The sequence below is a fragment of the Dipodomys merriami genome, unplaced genomic scaffold, assembly GCF_024711535.1.
Source record: "Dipodomys merriami isolate MVZ:Mamm:240054 unplaced genomic scaffold, mDipMer1.0.p SCAF_56, whole genome shotgun sequence".
In the NCBI taxonomy this organism is placed as follows: Eukaryota; Metazoa; Chordata; class Mammalia; order Rodentia; family Heteromyidae; genus Dipodomys; species Dipodomys merriami.
In genome coordinates this window covers 8130987-8151137 of record NW_027206135.1, presented here as the reverse complement: position 1 = coordinate 8151137, position 20151 = coordinate 8130987, and the positions used below count along the sequence as shown (strand labels likewise).

The 20151-nt window shown below is 39.8% G+C and overlaps 2 protein-coding genes across 2 annotated transcripts; both read right to left on the bottom strand.

The window, feature by feature from the left end:
- Positions 1-1770: 1770 nt before the first annotated feature.
- Positions 1771-2715, bottom strand: LOC138812074 (olfactory receptor 10C1-like). Its single transcript, XM_070000013.1, has one exon. It carries the CDS (start codon positions 2713-2715, stop codon positions 1771-1773), a length of 945 nt encoding a protein of 314 aa, XP_069856114.1.
- A 9145-nt stretch (positions 2716-11860) lies between these two features.
- LOC138812073 (olfactory receptor 6N1-like) lies at positions 11861-12805 on the bottom strand. The gene has a single exon (XM_070000012.1). It carries the CDS (start codon positions 12803-12805, stop codon positions 11861-11863), a length of 945 nt encoding a protein of 314 aa, XP_069856113.1.
- Positions 12806-20151: the final 7346 nt, after the last annotated feature.

Below are 20151 nucleotides of genomic sequence, written 5' to 3'. Positions count from 1 at the left end.
ATGTAGATGCAAATGGTATTCTCTCAAAGTAAGTCTTCAAAATAATATTATATTTTATCAGAAACTTGAACCTAGTCACTTCTTACAAAAACAGAAGAAAAGAAATGAAACTGCTTTTACTTGGAAAAGAGTTGCAGGTGTAATTTCTGCCACTATTGCTTTCCATTCCCAAAGGATTAATCTTCTTGGTATAACAATATTAAAATATGTTTCCCTTTCCTTCAGCCCCATCAAATGTCAGAGGAGAGAATATAGTCCAGGTCCGCATGTGGCTATCAGGAGGAAATTTACCTGTGGCCACACTGTCAAATCTCAAGTTGAATAACTTGTTAACAATGAGTAGTTTAGGATTGTATTCATGGTTTCAGGGTTACTGAAATGAGAGAAAGACCAGTGCTACTATATGGCACCCCACAAACATTCTCCTCTCTGTTTTTCTTTGCTCTTAAAACCAAATTAACAGCAAACCATCCTTGAATTAGAAAAAAAAAGCATTTCAAATTCATTATTCAGAGACAGGAAAGATAAAACATATTTGTGCTATCATTAAAAATATTAAATTGCTTTCTAGAGATTTTGTTTTAAGTAAATTCCATTTGTATTTTCCATAGAGCTGGGGCCATATTATCCTAAGACATGATATTTGCATGCTTAATAGAGGAAGAGAACCTTGGATCAGAGTATGGGAATTCCAAAGCATGAGGCTTAGGGAAAATAACAGAGTAAACTTCCTGGAAACTGACTTGTGTTTCCCCATTTCCTTTCTGTCAATGAATACATTCCTTCTCACTACTTTTTGTCAAGTCTTGTTACTACACACACAGAGCAAAGTAAACAGTATGATTCTATTTATTTATTTATTTATTTATTTATTTATTTATTTATTTATTTATTTATTTTGTGTGTATGTGTGTGGAAATACCGTACAGAGGGGTTACAATTACATGAGCAAGGTAATGAGTACATTTCTTATCAAACATTGTTGCCTCCTCCTTTGTTTCCCCTTCCCATCCCTTCACATCTCCCACCCCTACTCCCCCCACCCCACCCCCCAACTCCTGCCAAAGTTGTAAAGTTTGTTTTTTGACAAACAGTGTGATTCTTGTTGTTGCTGCTAGATGATGTGTGTGTGTGAGTGTGTGTGTGTATATTCAAAGAATAGGAGAGGCAGAAAGAGAATGAGTAAAAAAGGGAGAAAGAATTGACACCTCAAAATAATAAATAATACTATAAGCTCTTTAAATACAGAAAATGTACTTATTTTTATATCTTCTCAGTTCTAAGACTACCTAAACATTGATGCTTTATGCTACTTTTTATTTCCTCAGTTATGTCTTTTTTCTCATATACAACCACATTTCTCTTTTTTTCCTACATGTATTCATTAATAAGTGATCATGAGCTAGGTGCCAGTGGCTCATGCCTATAATCCTAGCTACTCAGGAGGCTGAGATCTGAGGATTGTGGTTCAAAGCCAGTCCAGACAAGAAAGTCCAATTAACCACCAGAAAACCATAAGTGACACTGTAGCTCAAGTTTTAGAGTGCTCACCTTGAGCTGAAGAACTTAGGGACAGCTCCCAGGCCCAGGAGTTCAAGCCCCATGACTGACCAAAAGAAGAAGAAGGAGAAGGAGAAGGAGACGGAGAAGAAGAATCTTGATTATATATTTCACACAATTATTTCATCAATTAGGTAATTAACTCATTTACTTGACTGGTCAATTGAATCTCACAAATGCCGTATGGATAGATTCTGAACTTACAAGACTTCAGAGTCTATTTAACACAGCCCTAATCCTCTGAGTGACCCTCTTAACAGCCTCCTTCACCTCCTTGTTACGAAGAGTATAAATAATAGGATTAAGAAAAGGTGTAAGAAAAGTGTACACCAATGCAATAAGCTTGTCTCTGCCTTCAGCTTGGATCTCGGCTGGCCCCACATACACAATGAAGGCAGAGCCAAAAAATAATGTCACTACGATGATATGGGAGGAACAGGTAGAGAAGGCCTTGGCACGGCTAGCAGCTGAGGGCAGCTTCAGCACAGCTGTCACGATGCCCCCATAGAGGCCCAAAATGAGAGCGAGATTGCATGTGTTGATCATGCCAATCACTGAAATATAAACCTGAGCATGCCAGCTTGTGTCTACACATGCCAACTTCATTAATGGTGCCAGGTCACAAAAGTAATGGGCTACGTCTTTCAAACAGAATGGCAGAGAGGCAGTGAGGCCGGCTGGCACAAGTGCAGCCGAAAAGCCAGCCACCCAAGTGCTCCCTGCTAAGCAGAGCCGGACCTGTCTGCTCATGAGTGCATGGTAGTGCAGTGGGCGGCAGATGGCCAGGTAGCGGTCCAGAGCCATGACACCCAGCAGGTAGCACTCAGTCATACCCAGGGAGTGGAAGACATAGAGCTGGAGGAAGCATGCAGCCGAGGGGATGGGAGAACGCCCGTGGAGCAGCGTGTGCAGTAAGGTGGGCACCGTGGTGCTGACATACCAGAGTTCCAGGAAGGAGAGGACACTGATAAAGAAGTACATGGGTGTGGACAGTCCAGAATCTGTCTTCACCAGGATGATGATGAACAAATTCCCTGCCAGGGTGAGGACATAGATGCACAGGGTCCCCAAGAAGGCAAGAGGTTGTAAGGTTCTGGTGGTGGTGAAACCGGTCAGGATGAAAGTTGGGGTCCAGGTATAGTTGGTGTGATCCATGATTCCCAGGAATGAGGGTTGAAGGCACAGGGTAAAGTATTTCCAGCTTCTTTCTCTTTGAAAATTTCTCCAAAACACAAAGAATAGAATGGACAAGCCAGAAAAGAATTTACAGATTATTAATTCTACTTCCCTGCCTTTATTAACAAGGCCTGGGATATTAGAAATCAGAAGTGATTTGTTCAACATGTATTGTAGGCCAAGTTGGAAGGGAATGCAAGGTTTTTGATTCCTGGACCACTGTTTGTTCTATTGGGTCAATTGTGACGCCAGTGTCAGGCTCCAGGATTTTTGACACATTCCATGCCAAGAAACAAAAGTGAGGAAAATTTTACATTCTCCTGGGGTCTCTCACTAAATGTAGAGTGGTACATGTTTAGATCAACAATAACCATTAGCTCTAGCCACCACTTTCACAGTCCTGTTAAAGTGAAAAGGAGAAAGACCTTTCTAAAATGTGACTGCTAAGACCTGGAAAGACTGTTGGACTTTAATGGTGTTCTCATTGAAGTCTAAAAGGGGTTGTGTTGAGTAAGAAAGAAATGGGGATACTCTGGGAACATTTCTCAAAGCTCAAAACTGTAGAACATGAAGAACCAGTGAACAGACTGGATATGCAGTACAGAAGAAAGACTTGGATGAGAAATGCTAAAAAGGAAGGCGTGAATGTGTGACCCACAGCTCCAGTGATGAAGCCTGAAGGGTTGTACTACCACAAAACAAGCATTCTTTTTGAAGAACTGGTTTTGAAAACTTGTTGTGCCACTAATTTGATATGAACACTGTGACTGATTATTTCCTCCCTTCTTTTTTTTTTATCTCAGCTTCCTCTTTTCTCAAATGAAAAAGGTTTAGAATTTGGGATGTGGTTTAAGTAGAGTACTTGTTTACTGTGTGAAGCCTTGAGTTCAGTCCCACTATGTCAAAACAAACTAGCAAATAAATAAGTTTTTGAATTCAGCCTCTAAAATGAAGAGGTTTAAATAAGATGCTCATCAAGCCCTTGATAAATGGCCGTCAGGCTAGTGTGGAGATGGATGGTCTCCATGCCTGTCCTTGGTTGTTTCCACACTCATCCTCTGATAAGCATCACTCAGGAAATGTCAAGGTCAACCTCCACTTCTCTTCTTCAGCCACTGTCACCTCTTCTGCACCATTCCTGCCCGTTAGCTTGCTGTGATGATGACAATGTAACTTGACACATCCTTCTTCGCATCCTTTCTTCCCTAAGACACCTGCGGGTTTATATTGCATGTTCCTGGCACTCTAGGTCTCCCACAGGTTCCTTGAGGAATACTCTCTGGAGGGGCTAAAGCTAGCTCTCAGTGTGGATCCCTTTGGGATGAAGAGTTAGGCACGGGAAAGGGAAGCAGATAATTTCTATTTCTCAAGTAACTTCTCTCAACTCTGGAATCCTCATATGTGGGTTCTGGAATCCCAAGGACAAGACCTCCTCTGGGCAACTGGAAGTTTTGCAAGTACCATAGAACTTGACATTAAACAGAGCCAAAATTTCCTCTTAAGCATGCACGGAGAATTACAATGAGGTAACCTGGAAGCAGACTTCAACATGTTCAAATCCGCCCTGTCAGATTTCAGCTTTCCTCTCTGCTTTCATCACCCCTCGAACCACCCCCCTTTCTATCATGCCCACTCTTTGTCATTTCAGTCTCTGCATACTGAGTTATCTAAACACCGTTCCAAGTGTGGTGTTTCAAGTCTCTGGGAGCAGATTGCTACCTTTGCTTACTCTACCACCTCCCATTATTTTTTCATCTCAACTTTATGAGTTTAATCTAGCTTTTTAAGATCACTTTTGTTTATATTTATACCTTTGATATTTTCATCAAAGCATGTTCAAAAGTCCACAGTATCATACAGGAAATTTTGCAAAAAAATAGATGTTTATTAAAAATTAAGTTTTTTTTTTACAGTACTGGGGTTCTCTTGCTCACTTGGGCAAGTGCTCTACCAAGTAAGCCCTAGATGAATAATTTTTCAGGTAATGAGATTATAAATTATTTTAAGAGTGTATTCATCTAAATATTTTAATGAACCATATACATATGTAATACACTAATTCGGGAGGAAGTGCTAGAATTTGAACTCAGGGATTCTGGGTTATAAAGGTTGTTTACCGCTGAGCTACACTTCCAGACAAGATTTTCACTTGTTAATTTTGAGATAGGATCTGACTTCCAGACATCCAGAATGCAATCTACCTATTATAGGGTTCCTCTCACAGCTGGAATGACAGGTATATGCCATCATGTCCAGCTTCCCTTCACTGAAACTCTAGAACTGCAATCCTCCCACTCTCAGCTTTACACATATTTTAGGATTACAGGGACATTCCACTGTGCCCAGTCATGGGTTGGGAAGGGATTTTGGGGACTTTCCTGTTCCAGTTGGCCTTGAACCATGACCCTTTTTCTCTCAACCTTCCAAGTAGCTAGGAATACAGGCCTAATCTTCCTGTGCCCAATTTATAATACATTAATTTGTGATTCAACCGTTAGAAAAAAACTAAAATCAAGTACAACTAGAATAATGTGAAAAAAGAAATTACAATAACTCATTTATTCATGATTTTAATAGGATATTAAAGTATCTTCTTTGTACCAGATCTTACTCTAACAACTGGAAAACATATAAAATACTGTCCTTTTCCTCAAGATATTTACTGTAGGTTGAAAACAGATCCTTAAATTGTCAATTGTAAAAATAGATAGGTTCCCCCTCCAGGAAAAAACTTCTCCTGCATACTTAATAAGAGATCTGAAGCTTCAACCCAGAGCAAGATGTGATGTCTCAGTCTTCAAATTTCAGATGCTCAATTGTTTCTGACAAAAACATTTAGATGAATTTTTTTTGGGAAATGCACTTGCTTCTGTTTAATGGAGAATGAAATATAGTTAGGAACATTGAATCAAATTATATAAGATCTAGGAGTTACACTTCTGAAAATGTATATGGGTATATATGTATGCATACATACATATATCCATATCCATAATGTATATGTATGTATATACATATACATATGTATATACATATATATCAGTATATACTGATATATATAAAAGATTTATTACAGTGATGTTTTTAATAACCAGAGACTAGAAGCAACACAAAAGTCCTGTAGCATTGTGGTTAAGTTAAACATACAATGGAACACTAGTTTTTAAAATGAGAAAATACTCTAGGCAAGAAAAATAGATCTATCTCCAGGGTTTCTTAGTGAGAAACTTGAGAGTAGAGGCCTTGTATGTAAGAATGAAACTTTTACAAATATTTATATCTTCTGGGTTTTCTGAAATAAACACAGTTATCAAAGCAATCACAAGGGAGGCACCAATACAACAGAAATATACACAAGTCAGAATGTTGGAAATAATCTGAACAACTTGGGGGAGGTGTTAGGGGGGAAGTAGAAGAAAAATGAGGGAAAGGGCTATCAAGGTTGACAAGAAATGTACTTATTACCTTACTTATGTAACTGTAACCCCTCTGTACATCATCTTGACATAAAACAAAAACCCAGAAAAAGAATAGAGAGAAAATGTGTGATGAGAGAAATATGTGTTAAATTATAGGAAAGAGTACAGTAGGGTTGCAACATTTCAAACAATAACTTCATCTGCTTTCTGATACTATTTATAAATGCTAAATTCAAAAACAATGAAGCTAATTTATACTTTATAATTAAACATTATAATGTATCTTTAACTTGTTTTAATTTTTGTTTTCTTCCAGTATTGGGTCTTGAACTCAGGTCCTTGTACTCCTCCTTGGCTCTTTTTCTAATATATCATTTATTATCTTAAAAAAAAGCAATCCTGACTATTAAAGGGAACCCTTGCCAGAAAAGGTGAACACAAATGAGCAGATAAGGATTAATAATAAGCATTTTCATGAAAAGCCCTTTAGATAACTTTAGTTGTCGAGCCTTATAGTCATACTACTTGTTGAAGCAAAGGAATTAAAAAAAGAAAACTATGTAACTAAAGTGAAAGCTTGTGGTCATGCGCAAGAAAAACAACAGCTTATGTCATGGTTCAAGACACCTGACCTCCAAGGCACTCTCCTTTTTATCTCTAGTGAACTGGAGTTTGGAATACAATCTATAATCATCCTATATAATAGAATGTTAGCCTTAATGCAAGTACGTAGTGAGTAGTATGAGCATGATACCTTTTTTGCCTGGTGTCTTCTTACTATCTGTTCTCCTAGTGTCATTACCTACACATCAAAACAGAGAAGTAGCCAAGAGTTACAGTGGACATATTTCAATACATCACCCTAAGAGCTACATCTCAGCTTCTAGCCTCCACCCTTTACAGAACATTTACAAAAATGATGCTATTTGTAGGACACGGAGCTGTAAAAAGAAGCTTCCTGCCAGTGGCATCTCAAGTTCTCGATCCCAATTAACTTAGATCCTATGTGACCATTCAAAGGGGATGTGTGAGAGGTGAGGACTCAGTAATTCTGTACGTATGTGTGTGTGTGTGTCTGTCTGTCTGTCTGCCTGCCTGCCTGCCTGCCTGCCTGCCTGTCTGTCTGTCTGTCTGTCTGCCTGTCTGTCTGTCTGTCTGTCTGTCTGTCTGTCTGTCTGTCTGTCTGTCTGTCTGTCTGTCTCTCTCTCTCTCTCTCTCTCTCTCTCTCTCTCTCTCTCTCTCTCTCTCCCCCACCCCTCTCTTTCTATGTGTGTTTAGCATTTATTTGCTTAGGATACCCTTGACTTTATATTTTAAAGGTAAAAATCTAAAGGGGTTCCAACACAGAAAAAGAGTGTCAAATGAAAGGCAAGGGGAGTTTGGCGAATAGATTTGTGAAAGAGAATTTTTCCTGGTGGAGTTAAAGGAGAATTTTATGTCTATCATCCTTTTGGCTATTAAAACCTTCACCATTCATTCATTCATTTGTACAACTATGAATGGATACCAAGAGTTGTTCTAGACATAAGTGATGTGCTACTTACTGCCTTGACTTATTACAGTAACTACTTATGTCACCACAATAGACATACATATGCCCCAGCATCACCGCCAAGTGTGGACTACACAAAGATGGAGATCCATAAAGCTACCTGACCTATACCATGGCCAGAGACAAGCAGTTTTCAGCCATTCTTAGTGATACCACCACAGAATATTAAAATTTCTATGTGCTCAGAATCATACCTGCAAAACAAACAATAAAGTGAAATTCAGAAGAAGAGAAAGGATAAGAGCCACAAAGCAATCAATTTAGCAGGCCAGCAGAATGGAGCATTGCACCTAGTAATTAAATTGCTAAATTAATTAAATCAAATAACACTCAAGTTATACAACCATGATTCTAGACACTTAGTTTAATAGATGATCATTTGGAATGGAATGTTATCAGGTCAACTAACCCAACATCTGATACAAAGTTAATGCACATTATATAAGACTAAACATTCTTTGATGTTGTTGGTTGTGGGGTTTGAACTCTTTTTGTTCAAGGCTGGCACTCTACCACTTGGAGCTATAACTCTACTTCTGGGTTTCTGGTGTTTGTTTTGTTTAAATAAGACTCTCACAGACTTTCCCTGCCTGGGCTGTCTTTGAACTGTGATCCTCAGATCTCAGCCTCCTGAATAGCTAAGGACTAAACATTCTTAAGGAAATAATTCTCCACTGCAGAATTATAGACAGAACAAGTTTTTAGTAGTAATATTTGTGTAGTTGTTAGGATTCTGTTATTGTGCCCATTTCACAGATAAGGAAACTAAAGCACAGGGAAGTTAAATGCATTGCCTAATGTGACAAAACAAGTGAATGACAGAATTAATATTTGAACCCATTCAAGAATTAATATTTGAACCCATTCAAGAAGTCTATGATCCTCAGCCACTGTACTGCCCTATCTATATAACAAAACTAATTGATTTGTTGTGCACTTAGTATATCATTAAACTTATAAAAGGGGGGCCTGGGAAGGTGGCTCAGTGGTAGAGTGCTTGCATCACATGCATGAGGCCCTGGGTTCGACTCCTTAATACCACATGAACAGAAAAAGCCAGAACTGGTGCTATGGCTCAAGTGGTAGAGCGCTCACCATGAACTGAAGAGCTGAGTGATAGCATCCAGGTCCAGAGTTCAAGCCCCACACCTGACAAAAAATAAATAAATAAAAATAAAAAATTAAATTAATTTTTTAAATGTGGTATATATATACATACATATATATATATATATATATATATATATAATGAAATTCTATGCCTCCATCAGAAAGAATGACATTGCCCCATTTGTTAGGAAATGGAAAGACTTGGAAAAAATTATATCCAGGCCCAAAGAAACATAGGTCCCATGGTTTCCCTTATTTGCAATAACTAGTATATGTCTGAGTCAAGCAGAAAAGGTCAGATAAGTTGATGTTAGGGGAATGAACCCCAAGATAAGTATTCAAATGTTTTTTTTTCTTTCATGCAATTGTTTCTAACATAGTTATAAGATGATTTCTATGTTGCTTTGTATGTCCCTTCTCCACGGTATAACCCATGCTTTCACTGTATTTGATGTTGGTATAATTTGTGGAGGGGAAGGGCAAAAACAAATCATTTAACTAGGGATACAGGTGGACCCATTGCAACAATGAGATGTACAAGTCATTATGTTGAAAAACGAACTTTACAACTTTGGTGGGGGGGTAGGGTTGAGTGGGGGGAGGTGGGAGGAGTATGGGAAAGGATGGGAAGGGGAAACAAAGAGGAGGCAACAATGCTTGATAAGAAATGTACTCGTTATCTTGCCCATGTAATTGTAACTCCTCTGTACGGTATTCTCACAATGAAAATAAATTAAAAATTAAAAAATTAAATTAAAAAAACTTTTGTTACAGATTTTTTTAAGTAAAGGAAACTGAGCTCAGAAGGAAGTTAGTTTCTCTTCTCAAGAATTGTGTAAGCAAAACAAAGTGGCTAAACTTGGATTTGGACCAATGTTTTACCAGTCACTGAAATATTCAGATCTTATCCTTTTGGCCTGGGTCCCTGCTTTCCTTAAGATGTGTTACAATCATAGAATCAAGAGTCTCTGAGCTGGAAGGAATGCGATCAGTTACTAGCCTCTGCCAGCCATTCAATTTGAAGAGGGAAGGGTGAGGGCAGCAGAGACTTGCCAAGGTCATCCAGACATCTGGAATAGGTTTAGGGTTGAATCTGAGATGCTTGACAACAATTCCAGTCAACTTTCTAATGTCACTGTGTAATAGTGAGATAATTCTTTTCTCTTTAGTGAGAGATTACAACAATTTCATTTAAAATATATTTTAAAACAAAAATCACTGCTTCCTACATAGGGAAGACATTCAAGAGTAATGGTTTTCAGTTGTGTGTGTGTTTTTAAAGTGGGGAAACCTAAGAATGAGAAAAAATAGTGTTGAAGATTCATAATCCAATTCAAGAAATTTGTTATTGAACAATGATGTAGCATAAAATTGTCCTGAGTTGAACTGCCAGTAGCTGACCCCTTCACAGTTACCAGCCTTTGCTTACATTTAAAACACTTGTGAATGTTAAGTTTTTGCATCTAATCTCTGATTATTGAAATGTTTATCAAGTTTATTTTTACCCAAAATGCAATTGATTATGATAACGTACAGAACAAATATTTCAGAAAAAATATTGTCCTGTAACCAAAATAAAATTTATATAGCCCTAGTCTGCCAATGTCTTAGTCCTGTTTTTATCACAGATTTCCTGACAATTCCTTAGCAGGTATTTGGTGGTGATGAATTAACAAATACTAAAAAAAGTGAATCAATAATCTTTAAACTCTGCTCAGCAGAGGAAATGGTGGGGAAAATGGAGAGAAGAATTACTCGAGGGGCTGGGAAGGTGGCTCAGTGGTAGAGCGCTTGCCTTGCATGCCTGAGGCCCTGGGTTCGATTCCTCAGCACCACATAAGCAAAAAGAAAAAAAGCCGGAAGTGGCGCTGTGGCTCAAGTGGTAGAGCGCTAGCCTTGAGCTGAAGAGCTGAAGGACAGCGCCCAGGCCCAGAGTTCAGGCCCCACGACCGGACCCAAAAAAAAAAAAAAAAAAAAAAAGAATTACTCGAGGCTTTTCTCATAAGTTGATAATTTATATTTCATCTTTTTTCTATGTGTACACTTTATGTACACATAATTTTTTGATAGTGGCTCTCTGCATATCTGCTAAAATATGGGCCCAAATCTTATTTGGTTTTCTTTATATTGGTACCAGAGCTTGAACCCAGTGCCTTTTACTCTTGGTCTGCTTTCTGCTCACAACCATCACCCTACAACTTGAACCATGCCTTTCCTCTGATATTTTGCTGTTTAATCAGGGATAGAGTATCTTAGACTTTTCTGCCTAGGCTGGCTTTGAACTGTGATCCTCCAGGTCTCAACTTCCTGAGTAGCTAGAATTACCAGCATGAACTACCAGTGCCTGGCTCTGGCTCCAAATCCTCTTTTAAAACAGTATTTCATGGTATTGAAGGAAATCTCAGAAAACATTCTCAACTCTAATACCTTGCCCCATAAAAAGCAAATTCTTTTCAATAGCTTCCAGACACTTGATCAGAAAGTTCTGCCTTCCCCTGAGCTGTCTTTGGTCACATATCACATGACAACTCAGGATCCATGGACTCTACCAACTGGAAAACGTTTTGCCACATCACACAAGTTAAATTTTAGTCTTTTTGTCAGCCTTGTATTCTACCCTCTTAACCTTTCTCCAGGAATCCTTCTCTTAGCTTCAGTTAGTCTCTTTCAGTATTGCACGGTCCCATTAAGTCATAGTTTCTACTAAGATATTGATTCTGTGACATTTTTCATCTTCATGTCTATTACTTTGGGAAAGATTCAGAGACAAAGAGCGCTCTCCTTGAGCTGAAGAGCTGAGGGACAGCGCCTAGATCCAGAGTACAGGCCGCATGACCAGACACCCCTCCCCCCCCAAAAAAAAAGATTCAAAGACAAAATCTACCTTCCTTCTCCATGTTACCTCTGACCAGGTCAGGTTAGGTATTTCCAGCATATGGACTAATAAATAATCAGATTACTTTATGTGTGTTAACCTCTGAACAAATGACTGATCCTCCTAGCCATAACAGCCCAGGATGTGAACTATGCCAATAAGTGTTCCTCAGGGTTTTCTCCAAATAGCCCTCATCCTCTCACTGACCCTTTTCACAGCCTCCTTCACCTCCTTGTTGCGAAGGGTATAAATGATGGGGTTGAGAAAAGGAGTAAGAAGGGCATAAACTAAGGCGATGAGCTTGTCCGTGCCTGCAGGTCGACTCCCAGGTGAGCTCACATAGACTGTGAAGGCAGAGGCATAGAACAGCGCCACCACCGTCATGTGGGAAGAGCAAGTGGAGAAGGCCTTAGCACGGCTGGCAGCTGAAGGCAGCTTCAGCACAGCTGTCAAGATGCCCCCATAGAGTCCCACAATGAGCACGAAGTTGCAGCCAGTGGCCACACCAATCACTGCCCCGTGGATCTGAGCATGCCAGCTTGTGTCTACACATGCCAACTTCATTAATGGTGCCAGGTCACAAAAGTAATGGGCTACGTCTTTCAAACAGAATGGCAGAGAGGCAGTGAGGCCGGCTGGCACCAGTGCAGCCGAAAAGCCAGCCACCCAAGTGCTCCCTGCTAAGCAGAGCTGGACCTGTCTGCTCATGAGTGCATGGTAGTGCAGTGGGCGGCAGATGGCTAGGTAGCGGTCCAGAGCCATGACACCCAGCAGGTAGCACTCAGTCATACCCAGGGAGTGGAAGACATAGAGCTGGAGGAAGCATGCAGCCGAGGGGATGGGAGAACGCCCGTGGAGCAGCGTGTGCAGTAGGGTGGGCACCGTGGTGCTGACATACCAGAGTTCCAGGAAGGAGAGGACACTGATAAAGAAGTACATGGGTGTGGACAGTCCAGAATCTGTCTTCACCAGGATGATGATGAACAAATTCCCTGCCAGGGTGAGGACATAGATGCACAGGGTCCCCAAGAAGGCAAGAGGTTGTAAGGTTCTGGTGGTGGTGAAACCGGTCAGGATGAAAGTTGGGGTCCAGGTATAGTTGGTGTGATCCATGACTTCCAGGAATTAGATGTTAAGGCACAAGATGAAATATTCAAACCCTTTCCTCTTTTCAGGAAATATTTCTGATGACAAGGCAAACAAATGTGATCACATTACAGAGCCATGCTAACAACAGAGGAACTACAACTCTAAAAGCAGAAATCGATTATCCCATATCATAGCATCTATAGGTGACCTCATTTTATTCTCATCTATGTTGGGATATTGGGCTCCAGAGATCCAAGAAACTAGATTAAGGAGAGGGAAAGCAGTCCAACTAGCTTTATTAAAAGTTTCTAACAGTAAAATAAGCGGAAATATTAGGCTGTGGTAAAAGAAGAAAAGTGATGAAAAGGGTTATTTTGACATCTCTCAGTAAGTTTCTCTGTGCATAGAACTCTCTTGGTAAGAACTAGAAGGAAATGAAAGTGATGCAGAGGCTCTGAGAATAATCTCAACAATTTCATATCCAAGGGGTCACATAATTTTCCACCTAGCACTCATATGTTTCCTTCTAATGTTTAAGCCCAAAAGAAGACATGTGCTAGGAATTCTCAAAGAGTAAAACCATGCTTTAGAACTTCCCCCATCCCAGTAAGAAAGAGCCTTCTCTAAAGTTGGAAACTGGCTGTGAGCTTGGTCTGGCACTAATTGGCAATGCACATTGGATTGAGGAACTTCACATGACACCTCAGCTTCCTTTTCTCTTAAATTAAAAAAGGGGAAGTTAAGCTTTGGTTTCCTAAAATACATACAAGACAAATTATTTGTGGGTCCCTAAAGTAGTTGAGAAATTATTATAGCTTTTGAAGGTATTGACAATCATATTGGTTGAGTTTTCCTCTAATACCTAACCTGGCTCACCCAGATGTTGAAACCTCTGTCCTTGTTCTTTTCTTCTTCTATTCCTATCTCTTCCGTACCTTCTGTGTCCATGATCTGACCACTTGCCAACAGAAGAATCTGAAGCATTGTTCTGGTGCCCTTCTGCCCCTGCTTACTTATATTTCTTGTTTCTGGAAATGCTGGCTTCCCCAGGGCTCCTTGTTGAATGTTCCCTGGAGTTGCAGAGTGTCACTAGCTCTACTAAGGGTCCCTCTGAGACAGGAAGTAGCACAAAAGGAAGTGAAACCAATCAATTCAGTTTCTCAAATGATTTATCTTCTCTCTGCAGCAAAACCTTGATGTCTTCATTTCACAGTTTAACAAGAGAGACCATTGAGAATGCTGTTGGAAATGATTACAAAGGAAGACATGAATACCAGAATTTCATAATTATAGGTGATTTTTAAAATTTTTAGTAAATGTCCTGTTTTATCAGCAGTTTCAATATTACTTTAAAAGAAAAAACCTCTTAGTTTAAAAAGGTAAGATAAAGTATAGCTAAAATACTGGGAAAAGAAGGACCATTACAGTAATTCTGTCATTCATTCATTACATTTATGGATCACTTTCCATTTCCCATCCTTCATCCTCAAGATGCTCAATTTTAGTGGAAGAGATAGACTATAAAATAGGCATGAATAAAACAAGGACCTGTAAAGATATGAAAATATACACAACTTTAGTAAAATTCAACTCAAACTAGTTTATGATTTTTTTTTGTTGGTCGTAGGTCCTGAACTCTGGGCCTGGGCACTGTCTCTCAGCTCTTCAGCTCAAGGATAGTGCTCTACCACTTGAACCACAGTGCCACTTCCAGTTTTTTCTGCTTATGTGGTGCTGAGGAATCAAATCCAGGGCCTCATCCATGTAAGGCAAGCACTTTACCACTGAGCCACCTTCCTAGCCCTGTGTGTGATATTTTTTTTTCTCAGTTTTTAGATTGACTAAACAGAAGCTTTTAATCACTTGTAAAGAATGTCAGGAAATAGATGTTTTTTCATTCATTGGTTATGAGAGTTTGAAATAATAAACTTTGAGTGAAAAGTTGACAGTACTTGTGCAAACTATACACTCATTTAACTATGATCCAGTAATCTGATTGGTGGGTATTTATCTTGCTTATACTCAAATATAATACAATATATGAATATAGTACATATAATAAATATAATACATGAATGTAGTTTCATGCATGCATAAAGTGTACCCCAATGTTCATTCTTCATAGTTCTGCTTATAATACCAAAAGACATAAAGCAAATCAAGAGCACATCTGTAGGAGACTGGTTGAATAAATAAGGGAATGCCACAAAACTGTTTGCCAAGTAATGACACCCCTCTGGCCATGACATGGAAAAATCTGGAGAAAGCACTTAAGAATATTTATATTTGCTTGTTTTTGCATAGAGAAAAACTGAAGATGCTACCTTTACTTGGAAGACGGTGGAAGCAAGGATCAGAAAGGACTGAATAAACATTGGAGTATTTCACAAGCTCACATATGCCTTTCTATGGATTATGTTTTTTTAATGTTACATATAAAATTTGTTAATTAAAAAAATAAACATAAGTATAATGATATTGCATTGCCTGGCTTGCTGAAGAGACTTCTAATCAATGCCTTGTTACCAGGATAATTATTAATATGCTCAATTTCATCCTTTAAAATACTTGGGAAGGGGGCCACATAACTAATTCACAAATCCTACATATTGGAGTCTGGTGGGCACTGGTGAACCCCACTAACAGTCAGTACCAGCTCCCCATGCTGGTGCTTGTGCATGGGACTCAAGCTGCGTGGGATGGATGGGGAGACGATGAAAGAGAAAACGACATCTACTTAAATATCTGCAAGCTCAAAGCATGGTGAAGACAGCTGCTTTCAGAAGTATTTTGTTGACCCTGCAGACCTGTGGCAGAGGCTTAAAAACTGAGCAAGTGTTTTTGCTTACATAATAAGGTCTATGCTAAACTTAGATAGTGAAACAATGGGCTTTACAGGTTCATTGTGGAGAGAAGACAATCTTTCATCAGTTGTTGGAACTGAGAAGTTAGTTGAGTTGATATTGTAGAAGTTGAACTTAGCAATTAAGATGAGTAAATGTAAGGGAAGAAATACAGGGTAAGGGAAACTGTGGGGGATTGGAGTGGAGTGTGTCGATTGCTGATACAGTACCTAAAATATTTGTGTGTAGGTAGGTATAGAAGGGTAATATATCCTCAGGAATTGCAAAAGGGGGTGAGAGTGGAGGTATACTGTAAGCTCTATACTCCAGGTAGAAGTATGATTAGGGCAGTCAAAAGAAGCTACAAGTCATGGTAGGAATGAGAGTAATGCTTTATTCATAAGCTCCTAACAGAATCCTGTCCTGCAGTGATGTATATTTTTACCCTCACTAGACAAACATGGCAGTTGACCTCAAGGTGATATGAATAAACCAAATCACAGGACTCTGGAAGCACAGTGTTTGGGCCCTCCAGAAGTTCTACTGAGGAAGACAGTATTTTTACTGACCACTGCTTCAGCATTTCTCACCATACAATCTATACATCACCCATTGGCAAGGAGGGCTGACCCCTGAACCCATCCACCACTGTATCAGTACAAACTACTACAGCAACATGCTACCAAGAGACAAGCCCTTCTCCCTAAGCAGCCAGCAGTTAATGCTAGGAGGACCCTAAATTGACTCCTACATATTCCTGGGACATAATAAGCAGATCTAGGGCTGTGCGGTATTGCAATGATACATTCTGCATTTGATACACTTCATGCAATGAGGTCAGTGTCTGGTGGTATTATGTGCACTGAATGTTCCCTTCAAGATCTACAACCCATCCTCAAGGCCTAGGGGAAAATAAAACTTGCAACATGGCAGCCGGGGGTGGGAGGAGGGGTCAAGCTCCTGTTACCCAGGAGGTAACCTGTAAGTCCATTTCTAAGTATTTTCTTTAAGGGGCTATTAGTGCCACTTTTCACATAGGGGGCACTTTAACTTTCCAGGCCTGTGTCCATGCGGATCTGTGGCCTCAAGACATTCCATCTAGGCTTAGCAATAAGAGTTTCAAAAGGATAACTTTAGTTGTTGCTTGAAGCTGGATGAGAACTTCAGTACAATGCAGCACAGCTTTCACCAAACAAAGCCTCCATTTTGCTCTTTTAGTTAGGGCACATATCACCGGTCATAGGTGCTTTGTCCATCTCTTCATTGATGGAGAACACATGGCAACCCACAGTTCCTGTTTCAGCAATATATTCTACCATTCTATCATCCCTGCTGCTTAGAAATGATAGAGCACATGCAATTTCTATTCAGTCTGCAACTGCTTAGTCAAGTCTTCTTACCCAGTGAAGTGTGTCCCTTGATTACTTTTTATCACTAGGGGCTGCCAATACCGAGTCAGCATACTGAGTCTGAACCATAGCCTTTTGATTAACAACTTGACAGGTAAAGACAAAAACAATGCAGTAGCCATATATAAATGACTGTAAGTGCCTACCCAGTACCATTGGCCTGGAATGGGTTCCACTATAATCTTCCTGACAGCAGGTCAGTGGTCAGTGAGATTCACTCCCTAAGGGATCTGACCCTCCTCCACTCCCATGCTCATAGGAGCAAACAGTACACTTCTTGCAAACCTTCCTGTATAGCTTCCCAAGTAGTGGGCATTCTCCAGGTTTTCATAGTAGACCACATGGTCTTTACTCCAGCATGGATTAATTGGCAGTGTAACCACATGGCCACATCTGTAGAAAAAGCCTTCTCCAACCACTGAACTCTCACAACCATACCCACCTTATTCTTTACCTGGACTAGCTTAAAGCACATACCCTGTCATATATGCATCATAGTTATTATCTTCTGGTGTCCGAACACTCATAGATCTTGTCACAAGGCTTGTCCCTATAAGGAACAATATCATACTGTCCAATTGCCTAGTTTCTATGAGGCTATCCACATGGTAAGACCTTAATCTACAGCCCAAAGATCTGCATGAATTGTCAAAAGGCCTTTCTCATTCAAGGAAAGTATACAACTCAGTTTATCAGCTGCTTTGTCCTTGTCCAGTATCATACCAGATAGTGTCTGTGGAAGGCTGGGTTGTAGCAGCTGTCCAGTGCTCCATAGTACCTGAGCTAGTCCCATCTCTACCAAGCATCAGCAGGTCCTGGAGGTGTCCCATCCCTAAACAGAAAGGCTTCTGGTTCCCCATTTGTGTTCATATGGAGGGAAAGGGCAGCATTACCTGCTATATACCGTACAGGTTCTAAGGCTTATTTCAACAACTGTGGCAATGGACTGGTCAAGAGTGCTTTTCTCTATTTCAACTATGTTCCATTTAGTTGGAGTGGGGGTCTAGGTCACCACTGTGTAAGTTGCCTTGGCCCCATTTGGTATCCATCCCACTATGGGGTGGGTGGTCCTTTAGCAAAAATAAATTGTGTCTCACTCTCAGGAGACAGGTTTGGAGAAGAAAGGATTCGCCAAGTCTCAAACATAGTGGTAAGTTTCCACCTTTAGGTAGCTTTCTCCATCAAATCATGTACCAGGAATAGCACACTGTGGGGCAAAGGTGACTCTTTAGTCAATTCTCAAGAACCCACTGGCATTCTCCAAGTGGCATTTTTGTTTCTGTATGACTTTTTCATCAGTTACACCGGGGAGTTGCGCAGGCACAGATAATACTGACCTTCAACTCACAGACAGCCGCTGATAGTCCTTCATTTCTGAAGGGCAGTTGGCACAGTGTTACTGTAACTGTCAACTACAGTGTGGGTACTACCTGGGGCCGCAGCTTAGCATACCTCTGTGCCTGGCTTGCTCTACCCACACTCATGGGCAGAAATCTCCAACCATCATGGCATCCACTGTCCCTGGTGTACATTGATATCTTCAGCATATGTTCAGGTATAGGAAATACATACACAGTGTATTTTATATAGGTTTTTTATTGTAAAAATACTGTAGAGAGGGGTTATAGTTACATGAGCAAGGTAATATTTCCTATCAAGCATTGTTACCTCCTCCTTTGTTTTTCCTCTACCATCTCTTCCCTCCCACCACCTCCACAACTACATTCACCCTGCTCCCCCACCTAAATTGTAAAGTCCATTTTTCAACATACTGTCTTGTACATCTCATTGTTACAATGGGTCAACCTGTATCCTTATTTAAACATTTTGCTTTTTCCTTCCTCTCCCCAAATTAGAAAAAATTATATACAAGATTCAGGGCACCAGAATCAAATACAGTGAAAACAGAGATTATACCATGGAGGAAGAACATACAAGAGAAACAAAACAAATCACATAGTACATAAGTACATTAAAAACAACAACAAAAAAGGTAAAACCTCTTGTGTCCCTATCTTGAGGTTCATTTCACTTAACATCATTTTATATGGTCATATATACATAGCTTTTGACCTTGTCTGCTTGTCCCAGACATATACTAGTTATTGCAAATAAAGGAAACCATGGGACCTATGTTTCTTTAGGCCTGGCTTACTTCACTTAATATAATTTTTTCCAAGTCTTTCCATTTCCTAACAAATGGGGCAGTGTCATTCTTTCTGATGGAGGAATAGAATTCTTGATTCATTCGTCTACTGAGGTGTATCTGGATTGGTTCTATATCTTAGCTATGGTAAATAATGCTGCAATAAACATAGTTGTGCTGGTAGCTTTAGTATTGCCTTGTTTGTGATCATTTGGGTAGAAGCCCAAAAGTGGGATTGCTGGGTCAGAGGGGAGCTCTATGTGGAGTCTTTTGAGGAACCTCCATACTACTCTCCAAAGTGCTTGAACAAGTTTACACTCACACCAACAATGCAGTAGGGTTCCCTTGTGGCTACATCCCCTCCAGCATTTGTTGTTATTAGAGTTCTTGATTATAGCCATTCTAACTGGGGTTAATATTGTTCTGATTTGAATTTCTAGAGAGGTTGAGCATTTCTTCATATGTCTATTGGCCATTCGTATTTCCTCCTCAAGAAGTTTCTTTTAAGTCTTTAGCTCACTTATTTATCGGGCAGTTGTTTCTTTGAGGATTTGTTGCTGGGGGAGTTAATTTTTTTGGGTTCAAGTATATTTTAGGTATGAGACCCTTATCCATTACATGGCTAGTGAAGATTATTGCCCAATCTGTGGGCTTTCTATTCATCTTTCTAGCTATGTCCTTTCCCATGCAAAAGCTCTGCAGCTTCATGAAATCCCATTTGTGCAACCTTTCTTTTATTTGTTGTTTTTCTGGGTCTGTATTAAGAAAATTTCATCCTGTGCCAAGGAGACCTAGAGTTTCTTCTACTCCTTCCTGTACTGTTTTCAGGGTATCTGCTTTGACTCCGAAGTCTTTGATCCATTTGGAGTTGATTCTGGTGCAAGATGATATAGATGGATCTAGCTTTATTTTTCTACAGGTGATTAATCAATTTTACCAGCACCATTTACTGAAGACTCTGTCTTTCTTCCA